This window comes from Mesitornis unicolor, unplaced genomic scaffold (assembly GCF_000695765.1).
Source record: "Mesitornis unicolor isolate BGI_N332 unplaced genomic scaffold, ASM69576v1 scaffold24785, whole genome shotgun sequence".
NCBI classification, from domain to species: Eukaryota; Metazoa; Chordata; class Aves; order Mesitornithiformes; family Mesitornithidae; genus Mesitornis; species Mesitornis unicolor.
In genome coordinates this window covers 1-12,007 of record NW_010184041.1, presented here as the reverse complement: position 1 = coordinate 12,007, position 12,007 = coordinate 1, and the positions used below count along the sequence as shown (strand labels likewise).

The 12,007-nt window shown below is 45.9% G+C and overlaps 1 protein-coding gene across 1 annotated transcript in view; it reads right to left on the bottom strand.

Moving 5' to 3' along the window:
• The window catches only part of DDRGK1 (DDRGK domain containing 1), a gene marked incomplete at its 5' end in the record, with an annotated part of 30,939 nt that extends 22,674 nt beyond the window's left edge, over positions 1-8,265 (bottom strand). Inside the window, one exon of the mRNA XM_010184346.1 lies at positions 8,107-8,265. Within this exon, the coding sequence (XP_010182648.1) occupies positions 8,107-8,265 (159 nt within the window). The remainder of the gene's footprint in view (positions 1-8,106) is intronic.
• Positions 8,266-12,007: the final 3,742 nt, after the last annotated feature.

Genomic DNA, 12,007 nt, shown 5'->3' with positions numbered 1-12,007 from the left:
CTGCTACCCCTGTTCTTCAGATACAAAGCAAGATGTTCAGTCCATTGTGCTCACTTGTGAAAGCAGTTTATCTTCACCCAAAGCACCAATGCTACCCAGCCTTATGTACATACTCGCTTGGGAAACCAAACAACAACAGACATCACCGTACAGCGAAGCTGAAAATGTATTTGTTTGAAGGCTGAATTTCCGTGGTGCTCTGTACAGTTCTCTGATGTCTTTAAACGTGGCAGTTTTGGGACACACACACACAGGGTTGTGGCAGGAAAGGAAGAGTTTAGTGCCTCAAACTCGACACAAGTAGTTTTTCAGTAGCTACTTGCCCTACCTGCTCATGGGACACAAAAGCCCTGTTCCCACTTCACAATACGGTGCTGACAGAGGACACCAGACCTCAAGGCACAGGACCTGGTCCCCAGCACAAAAAGGACATTGAAGTGCTGGAGCGGGGCCAGAGGAGGCCACAGAGATGATCCAAGGGCTGGAGCAGCTCTGCTATGGAGACAGCTGAGAGAGTTGGGGTTGTTCAGCCTGGAGAAGAGAAGGCTGCAGGGGGACCTTATAGCGACCTTCCAGGACCTGAAAGGTGCCTATAAGAAAGCTGGGGAAGAGCTGTTCACTGGGGCATGGAGTGATAGGATGAGGGGGAATGGTTTTAAACTGGAAAAGGGCAGATTTAGGTTGGATTTGAGGAAAAAGCTCTTCCCCATGAGGTGGTCGATCAGTGGCACAGGTTGCCCAGAGGTGGTGCAGGCCCCATCCCTGGAGATATTCAAGGCCAGGCTTGATGGGGCTGTGAGCAACCTGATCTGGTCCCAATGTCCCTGCAGACTGCAGGGTTGAGCTGGATCAGCTGTAAAGGTCCCTTCCACCCCAACACATGCTGCGATTCACCTGAACTGCTTTGGATGTGACATTAACGGGACCATTTCCAACCACAGACCCAACCCTACCAACAAGTTCTGGTCCATCCTTAGAGTCCCACATAACTACACCATCTCCAGAGCTTGCAAAGCATCCCCACCAGCTTTAAGAGACAGAAAACAGAAATAGTCTGACTTAGAGAGGCTTTCACACCACTTCACATGTTCTGCTTTACAAAAACATGGGTTTTGCTCAGGTAGCAAAAGGGAGCGTCAGGGAATCTTAGCTTTTCCTTAATGTTTTGAACATATTGAGAGGCAGGACAACAGGAAACAGTGAACAGTTACATAGAGGTTTGAATCTCTTGAAATGTACAGAGTGTTTTAAAATAATACTTTCCAATACTATCAAAGTGTGCTGGGGTTCTCTATCAGGACAGGAACTTACCAGCCACTGTGGACAGAAAATGCAAAAACTCCAAAGGAAACAACCCGCATCATGTATTTCAGTTGCCCTTGTCATCTACGTCAAAGGGGCTGTCTTGCCTTATATTAAGCTTTGAAAGTGAAACAAATGGATTCCCACCCATGAAAAAGGACGCAAGCAGCACATGTGGCTACTCACAGATAGCTCTTTGGGCACAGCTTTATTGACACAGCTTTTGCCAGGCAGAACAAGCAGTTCATCCTGCAGGCTGATATATGTGTGTTATTAACGCCGAACAGACGCACGACAGCAGCCACTGGAAAAGAATTGGTGCACCACGTGGAAAGGTGGGGGCATTTGTGAGTAACACAGCCCTACAGTCATAACAATCTGTAACTTTTAATTTGGTAGCTGTTCCGTTTAGGAACCAAACGAGACATTGGCTTATTAATCCGAAGCCACAAAAATCAGCCTACACTTAGGACAGAAAAAAAGGACGGTGAACGAAGGACTTTAGCCCTTTTGAGCAGAAGTCGAGCGACCTGAAGTTTTTTTTCTCAGATAAAGTCATATGGCATAACTGAGAAACCACACACCTACCTCTTCCACACGCCATCTGCGCTTGAAATGTCTCAAGGGCAGACACACATGGCAGATGCTTTGATAACACCAAAGTCATTTTCTATATGAATCGTAGCAAGTCAAAATTAACTTTTGATTCACTAGTTGGGATGTTAGTAGTCCAAGTTTAACTGTACTAGAAAGGTTTTCCTACTGATTAAGCATTAAAATGATTTCAAGCACATCAACTGACAGAGCTCTGTTACCAGCTGTTTCACAAGAACACATCAGCGTTTCTAAGTTTACACATTTTCCAGATCTTTTGCCACACCAGAGCAGAGGGAGATGCAACGTCACACATGAGGTAGATGGTACCTGCAGGAAAAGCGCTACTCATTTTGAGACATCTCAGCACAAACACATTCTTCCTAAGTTCTGCACAGTACCTATCACTGAATGGGGATAAAAAATAGAACTATTTTTAACATTATTTAAATATTAAATCTGGAATACTGCGTCCAGTTCTGGGACCCTCAGTTCAAGAAGGACAGGAACTCCTGGAGAGAGTCCAGCGTAGGGCTACAAAGATGATCAAGGGAGTGGAGCATCTCCCTTCTGAGGAGCGGCTGAGGGAGCTGGGGCTCTTTAGTTTGCAGAAGAGGAGACTGAGGGGAGACCTCATTCATGTTATAAATATTGAAAGGGTGAGTGTCACGAGGATGGAGCCAGGCTCTTCTCGGTGACAAACAATGATAGGACAAGGGGTAATGGGCACAAACTGGAACACAGGAGGTTCCACTTCAAATGGAGAAGAAACTTCTTCTCAGTGAGGGTGACAGAGCACTGGCCCAGGCTGCCCAGAGAGGTTGTGGAGTCTCCTTCTCTGCAGACATTCAAAACCCGCCTGGACGCCTTCCTGTGTAACCTCATGTGGGTGTTCCTGCTCCGGCAGGGGGATTGGACTGGATGAGCTTTGGAGGTCCCTTCCAATCCCTGACGGTCTGGGATTCTGTGATTATTTGCCCCCAAAACTATCAGAAAACACTCACGCAAGATGGGAATGCTGGACCTAGATGCTACACAAGGCAATAACTGGCATTTCAAAATGCCCAGATACTATTTTTTTAAACTTCTAAAACATTTTGTTTGTTTTGTGCTTTTCTCCTCAACAGAGATCAATACTTATAAAGGCAAACATGAGATTCTGATCCCCAAGTCTTGCCAAGCAGAAAAGGAGAGGAACTTAGGATTTAGTTTATGTTGGAACCATTAATTTCTCATTATCTTTTTTTTATTTTACTAGCTAGAGCACTCAGACCGTCAAAAGCTGTTCACTTTATTATTATTGGTTCTGTGGAAGTAAATGTAACCCAATATTCGCTGGACTTGATATTCCTAAACCTGTGCTCAGATGTACAGGGCTAAAAGCTCAGAGAAAAAGCATGCAGATGTTGGGATATATTTAAACTTTTGGAGTTATGTGCTGCTGCCAAAAGTAGAGAGCCTGTAGTTTGTTCCAGTCAGGAATAAAGGCTGCTGACAAAAACCAGATTAATTCTTTGATGCAGCCCTTACTTGCTATAATTTCTTAGAGAAGCCAATTTCTTTGTAACTCCTATAAATTGTTGTGTGGGTGCACCCACTGGTTTCAGCCAACAAAAATGCCAGCCCCCCACATCAACAGCAGCAAGTTTTGGTTCAAGACACCACTCCAAGTGACAGAAAACATGAACTGCAAACCTGGACCGAACCACCCTGGGAAAGGCTCTTTGCTCGTGTATGCTCCTGTATGCCCCTGTCTCTCCACAAACTCTTTGCATCGTGGGCTGAGAGAGGCAGGTTTTACTACATTTGTATAAAATCACTGTCAGAAATAATGTCTAACAGTCCCTCGAGCCAAGAAGGACACTGAGCTGCTGGAGCAGGTCCAGAGGAGGCCATGAAGCTGATCAGGGGCTGGAGCAGCTCTGCTATGGGGACAGGCTGAGAGAGTTGGGGTTGTTCAGCCTGGAGAAGAGAAGGCTCCAGGGAGACCTTATAGCGACCTTCCAGGACCTGAAGGGGCTACAGGAAAGCTGGAGAGAGACTTTTTAAAAGGGCATGGGGTGATAGAATGAGGGGTGATGGTTTTAAACTGGAAGAGGGGAGATTTAGACTGGATATGAGGAAGAAATTCCTCCCTGTGAGGTGGTGAGGCCCTGGCCCAGGTTGCCCAGAGAAGCTGTGGGTGTCCCCTCCCTGGCAGTGCCCAAGGCCAGGTTGGCCGGGGCTTGGAGCAGCCTGGGCTGGTGGAGGTGTCCCTGCCCATGGGGGTTGGACTGGAGGGGCTGTGAGGTTCCTTTCAACCCAAACCATGCTGTGAGTCTATGACATTTGTTCAGATCATCCTTGTTATTTCCACCACAGTGGGATCAAGACGACCCAACCATACTTGCCATTATAAGTTCATCCTTGTAAGTTTTTCATCACTTCATAGGAAATTACAGTACTGAAACTATGCAAACATCAAGTTGGCTCTAAAATATAATGTCAAGAGAAGTACCTGCTTCCCCGCAGAGCTCCTTGCAGTGTTCAAGGCACAGCGAGCAGCTTTAGAAGCAGCAGCTCAGCTCAAGAATTGGACAACTGCTTTTACTGCACAGAACCAGCAACCAAATAAGAGTTTTGACAAAATGCCTTTACATGCACCTAAAGGTGATCCAAGTGGAAAGACACCCTCCTCAGTCAATAAATAAACGGCATCTGAAATCGAAAAATGGCTAATGCTATTTATTCACCCTACCCCATGTCCCAAACGATCCACAGCCTGACTCTAATTTATCCCCTCTCCTCGCTTCCTTCCACTGCTTAGCTTGGACTCTCCTGCCCTAAACGATTAATGCCTGAAATCCACACACATTAATGCTTCGCAGTGAGTTTATTTTCATCTTGGCTGTAGCCAACCCCACAAAGCCACTTCTGTCTGGGTTCAATTTAAATTAAGATGCAAGGGAGCTAATTAAGCCTGCTAGCCGGGATGTCAGAAGCAACCTAACCACATGAATACCGAACTCTTCTTCCAGACTTATTTTCCACAGGGAAAAGCACAAGCACCCTGCTACAATATGCAGAGCAGATGTCCTCTGAGGCACACAGGCTTCAGCAACAGTCGCCTAGATTGCGCTGGGCTGTGTGAAAGGCAGTAGTGTTATGACTCGAATTAAATGGGGCGACATAAGCCGACCAAAGCCATTTTTCTAAAGGCAGCCTGGTGGAACACGGCTCAGGGGTCTCAGTCATCTTGAGAATTACTTTCTTGAGAATTACTTGGCAATCTTTGGCCATCAGAGGCTATTAATAGGTGTTGATATTCTCGTAACAGATGACCTCCTTTGAGTACTCAACTAGCTACTGAAAACCATTACTCAGGCAAACCAAGCCAGCGTGGGCAGCGGGCTAGCAGGTCTGCCCCCGCAGCACAGCCCACATGGAAGCTGTGAATAAGGGAGCTACGTACGTGGCGTGGGTTCCAATTCTGGTAGGAAAGTCGAGGCATTTACCACTTCACCCTTTATTTTCTGTCCGTGCCGATCTGCAAGTAATTTAAGTGTCTGACCTCACTGAGCTAAAGGAAGAATTATAACCTGGGTTAGCTCCACTGGCACTGGGTGGGGGTTTGAGTATTCAAAACAATCATTTACTACCCTTGTCTGTATTAAATGACTCCTCCTTACCCAGACTCGCAAGTAAATAAGATTAGGATTTCAAAAGAGAAGGGACAATTAAAAGCTATCGAGGCTCTGATCCTAGTCCCACAGTTTGTTTGGTTTTCCATCCCCCCATAATCTGTGAGAGATCTGAGTACTGGCACAGCGCAACAGCTTAGCATAGGCAGCAGAAACCGTGGGCAACTATTTTACCCTTGAAGCTTTCTTTCTCATTCTGGAATTGAAATCTGATTGTTGGATGGAAAACAGAAAACCCTCATGCTAACCGCAGCTCCAAAGCCCGTGAGTGTTGCCTCGAGACCATTTCCTAGAGTCAGCACAACCGGCTCCCGACAGGCAGAATACTTTGGTGATAGCAGCAGCTCCTACCTGACTCCACTTCTACATCTGCGAAGGTAACACGGACACAGCAAGGGCATCCTCACGCCCTTCCCGAGATCAGTGCTAGAGATGCGGCAGCGATGGGTTGGCGTGATGCCTGCACCCACCTGTGGCAGCAGGCAGTGACGCAGAGCAGGATCAGGTAGTTTTGCCCAGAGTGGAAATTCCACACCCAGAACAGAAACTTATTACTAAAACACTTGAGCAAATCTAACAATGTTTGAACAACGACAAAAAAATCCACTGCAGCTGCAGATGTTCAGTCGCCTTCTAAAGCAACAAGCACATTTACAAGTCAAGTCCGAAGAAACCAGACCGGCTTGTTTTTAGTGTTTTTGTCTACACTGGCAAATAACTTTGTTCTTCAACCTCCAGTGCCCCAACTGGTCCTGCGTTGCCTGGGACTGTACTTCACCATGTGCATTCCTGGCTCTTTTTGGACACAGCCAGTTTATGACAAAGGTGGGGGCTAATCCCAAGTAATAACGGCCACTGGTCATTTATCAACACTATGGAGCCAGGGATGGATGCTTCCCTCCATAGTCTGTGTTTGGTTTCCAAAGGCTTTGGTGGTACTGCTGGGTGGTGGAAAAGACCACTTGGAAAGACCATCCCAGAATATGAATATGCTTCCCACACAAAAGAACAAAACAGAAGCAAAAAGCAAGAGGTTGGTTTAATTTGAAAAAGAAACGAAAAAAGAGCTAATAAAACAGGGATGTAATTTCAAAGAAAACTTCATGCGAGAGCCGCGGCACTTGCATCTGATGTACAGTAAGCTGCAAAAGAATTATTTATAAAGCCCAATGACACAGATTCTTCTGTTACTAAAGCGACAAAGTAAGATGTGCCTTTGCTGTGACAGCTTCACTGTCGGTTTTCAGCATTCAAACTTTTGATGTCTGGAGTTTAAGGCAAAAAATTTTTCAATTCCATTTCCTTTTCAGGACGTTTTCACATGCAAAGAAATAAGCAAAGTTGAAAAGTTCAGGCTCGTCAATTTTCCATTTGTGAAGCTGCTGAACACAATGAGCTCGAACAGCACATCTACCTGCCGACGCGAGTGCAAGACCCTTTCTACAAACTGCAAGACAAGAAAAGCTGAAGAATGCACAACCAGCCCCTAATTAAGGCATCACGCAGATGTGCACTCACTGTTTCTCACCTATTGCAGACCAAAAAGACACCTTGGTGTCCACTGCAAACTCAAAGCCCACTTTTATCAATACTCGAGCAGAAACTCTAGAAACACTTAACTCACAATCTAGAAGTAGAAGGAATCCAGGTAGGTGAATCACGGTGATAGAGTCTCTGAGGAGTAATAAAGATAACAACGTGTGAAGTTGCACCAGAAAAGGCAGGGTGGTTTGTGGGGTGTAGGAAGATGTTATTTTCTATTTATCACTGTACTCTTGTTTATGTCCACACCACAGAAGTATAAAGGACAGGAACAGAGGACTCGTTGTCAACAACCTGCTGGCAGTAAGACAAGATGCTGCAGTCTGTGGTGACCCCCAATGAATCGTCTTGATTCTGATCACCACCTGGATGGCTTCTCAGAGAGAAATCTCCAGATTTTGCAGAGATTGCTTTGGGGAATTAATGCTCCCTGCTGATTGTCCAAAGAAGCCGTGGGTGCCTCCTCTCTGGCAGTGCCCAAGGCCAGGTTGGATGGCACTTGGAGCAGCCTGGGCTGGTGGAGGTGTCCCTGCCCATGGGGGTTGGACTGGAGGGGCTTTAAGGTTCTTTCCAACCTAAAACACTCTGATTTGCAAGAAACCAATATTTTATTGCAGCTCATTATTCTAGTGCAAGGTGCAGATTCTGTTCACCCATATTCAACCTGCATGGCTAAGCAGGAAATACAAAAGACAGCTTCTAGGAAGTAAGTGAAGAATAAGTTGTAATGCAGTGTTGGCACAACAAGCTGCCACAATTCACCACAGAAGAGGGTAGGTACCAGTTAAAGTTAACCGATATCTAGATATAAATGAGGAAGTCTGGGAAGAAGTCGGGCAGTGAGCTCGATCACAGGCAAGCTGTAAATGATTCAGTCAGCAAAACCGGAAACTTTCCTTCAGGAGCCAACCGCACCCTTTCACCAACCTTAACATCTGTTTTGAAGCTCTGTTTTAATGTTTGCAGGATGAATTGAATCAAACCTTACCTTCTGCCCAGTCGTCCGCCTGCTGCGCTCTCCTCTGGGCCATCATTCGGTTTCCCATGTTCCTCCGGCGCCTTGGCATCCCATCTCCTCGCTCTTCAGCGTGGGGCCGCGGCCTGGCCACCACCGCCGCTGCCACATTTTGCTGGTGTTCCTCATCAGCTGCAAAAGGAAAAATACAAATGATGAGAGATTTGCCATCTCTGCTTGCTGCAGTTGTCCTTTTGCCAGCCAACTTTTGCAATCGGAAGTACAATACCGGTGCTGAATGCCTCCCCACTCTCGTGGTGTTCTTTTCCTGCACAGCAGGAGATTTGTGCAAGTTGCTACCCCCATGAATAAGCGGGATCATGCACTGGAACCTTCTTATCTGTGCACAGTGCTCTGTGCTGCCAGGGCAAAATTTCCATTGCAGTCTCTTTTGCAATAGCATATAGATCATGGTAAAGAAAAAGCTACAGCCACGCGCTGCTGTTACTTGATCTGACAGAGCCCACACAAAAACCCCAAACCATGCCACAGAAAAAAAAAGGACACACACCCCCCAAGAGCTCAAAAAAATATTCTTATTTAATCTAAAGTGATAATCTGTTTTTCCCTTCTGCCAGAAAACAATTCCCTTTATCTGGCAGGAATAGCAGGCTAATAATCTCTGAGTTACCAAAAGGCAAGGAGCCAGAATTAGGCCCTCCCCCCACCTTTTAAAGTATTCTGACTTTTTTATTCTTATTTTGTCCTTGTGTAACTGAGAAGTAGATTCATCTGAATTCAAACCTCAGAGCGTGTGTCTCAGAATGGAATACGTAAATCATTAAACCTGAAACAAAACCTGAACAGCAAATGAGGACTACAAATTACAGCCGTAATACACACAGGGTAACTTCACACTCTCACGTTGATTTAAACTGCAGGTCTCTCACATGCAGCAGAAAACAAAACACCAAAGGTCACTGCCATCCTCTCTGCAAATGCTGCAGTTACTAATTGAGATCTGACAAATGAGGAATATCCTAACAGAGGAGCAGCTGGGAGACAGCGTGGGAGCAAGTGACTGACCGGGGGGCTCATTTCAGAAGATCTCCACGGAAAACCCTCCTCCAGGTTTTTCTTTGAGACCTCCACGATCCTGTCGCTATCAACCACGGTAGCCATGTCAAAACAATCAGATAATGGTAAAATATCATCATTCTTGGTACCTGTTTTGCATATTCTGTTGATAAGCACAACTGGTATTTATGTGTGTTGTTACTTGCTCAAGCCTGCAAAGAATTAACTACTATGTCTCAATTCAAATGGTCTCATAGAAAACTGCAGAACTACTCATTTACTTAAACTTGGGACATCTTTCTGTGCTTTGCCAGATTATATGGTAGCCCAGCAGGAGCACAAAATGCTTTCCACGCTCTGCCAAGCCTCCAACCTCCTCTGATCCAAACGACGCCTTCCTAAAAATATTACTATTAGCATATCTGTGATCAGAAAATAAGATTCATTATAACTACATCTACATGACGATCAAAGGTGTGCTTGCAGCTCCTCTCAGTCTATCTCAACCGGCTTCAAAGCAGCCAACTTTGGTACTGATAACGCCGCAGCTGCAGCAGCGCTGAGCTCAGGCTGCAAAGCAGGGCAACCTGGGGCAGGGTTTGGCTAGCAAAGCCACCGACGGTTCAGGATTGCAACAACACCCGTGGCAGTGGTCCCCCAGCAAACCCCAGCACTAAAACGCACCCTGACATTTTAAACTGAGTCACTGCGCTATCACAACACCGGCACCCCCTTGTTCTCATCTACTCCTTTTTAATCTCTGGACCAAATCTGTGATAAATTACAGAGCGTGGGCCTCCAAGGATCTGATCGTTTCGCTTCAAGGCTTGCCCACTCTTATTTACAGCATGCTAATGCTTATTTTGAATGCTACGCTACAGGAAAGCACTACACTGCAAAGGCAGAGCAGCAGATCGCTTACTGGGACACTACCAAATGCCACAAATAGTCTGCGAAAAGACTTCCTATATAAACGCAGTATTTCTCTTAGTAGGTTCTTGAGATAAACTGCAATGCAAACCTTTCACCCGAGAGCTTCAGCGTTTCTAGCTCAGTAACTTCCCAAGGTGGACCTGCACAGCGTGTCCCTGCAGTTCTAGCGCTCATTCGTTCTGGGGCTCGTTTTTGGTTCCTGTTGTCCTGCGAAACAGAGACTGTTTTGCATTTTGTGAAAGAGGAATCTATTTATAAGCCGTGTTTTCATTTCAAACGGAGGTGCTTAACCTTCAGAGACGAACATGTAAACCAAACTATTCTGTTCTCTCAGTTTAATTCCCTACAGTAATTCCTCAAAGCTGACCAGTGTTAAGAGGTCTCAGAAAGTCGTAAAAACCCCACCAAACCTGACACATATCATGGTCAAATACACACGGCAGTTGTCAGACAACACTTGTCAGATCTCCAAAACATTTAGACAAACAACTGGAGACCCCCAGACACTATGGAGTGTCATTTAGTAGGAAAAGATACACTTTAATACAGCTTTTTGTCTCCTTCCTTCCTTCCAATACAGCTTCTGTTTGCAAGGCATTCAGCTGGAGAGCCATCAGAAAAACATCAGTGTTAGGCCTTCCATTTCTTCCCATCCCATAAGAAGGATAATTTACTCTGCCCATAACACACTTACACCTGGTCGGCTCTTCAGGGGCTAACAATTTGTCTATGAGGCTCAACAGACATCACTTATTTTGGCATCTAGTAAGTTCGATGTGCTCCCTCCCCCTCTGAACTGGAAGTACCACAGATTGACCAGAGCTGCACACAGAAAATACGCTTAAAACCCCCCCTTTTTCTTGTAACTGGATTGCTTGTCAGCTTTGAGGTCGAGAATAATTTTCCCTGGGGTCTGGCCCTGTGTTTTTTCCACCTCCTCCTCCAGCACAGGGCGTGGTTTGGCCACTGCACTTATCTGACTGCATCTCTTCATTTTCCTGTAGCTGCAGAGGTCTCAGACATAAGCAGCACCCCAGGCTAGCCAGTTCAGGCAGGGATTAGTCACACAAGGACTAATTAGACTTGATATAAACTTAACGACCAACATTATATAGGTGAGACATGCGACAAAAGAGTTGCTTGATAGTTTGCAGAATGACAGGCCAGAAGAAATTAAAAAAATAAACAGATGTCTGGAAAGTAGACAGAGGCTTAGTTTGTATTTTGAGCTGTATGTTCTCCAGTTTCCAACTCAGCCTTTCAAACGCCAGCCAGTATCTCTTTTCTGGGGACAGCAGGTTTACCGTTGTGCTATGAGCAGCTCTGCCTCTGCGGAAACATCAGCACAGTGCAGAGGCAGAAGCGGAGATTATTTCATCTGAGTTGTCAGTCAGCACACAGCAGTAACTGTGAAGCTCTGGTCGTAGTGCCAGAGCTCCTTCCCAAAGGGAAACGGAGCAGAACTCCCCTCTGAAAGCAAAGCTCTTTCCTAAACTGGATGTGAAGCACCACTGCCACATCACTACAAAGAATACTATGAAATCTTTCCGAGCCCAGTCTTCTTAGGACCTAATTTTACACCCCTGGGTAGAAATCTGCTCCTTCACAAAGCTTTGCAATTTTCCACTTGCTCAGAGAACAGGTAATTTTTCTAGAGAAGCAATCCTTTGCCTACCACAGCACATTATCCTCAGTTATATCAGATAAGCGAGTCCATCAGGGTAACACCTGGGCTGGCAAGTTTCGAGGCAGCACAGCAAGACACAGCTACTGGTTTGTGAGCACCCTCGTTCTGCACCTACGCGGTGACAGCTCCACCTACTGCACCCTCACACATTTGTGGTCCTTCCCACCACACAGGCAGCACCAGCATCTCAGAATGGTTTGGGCTGAAGGAAAGCCTTTGACACAGTCTCCCACAGCA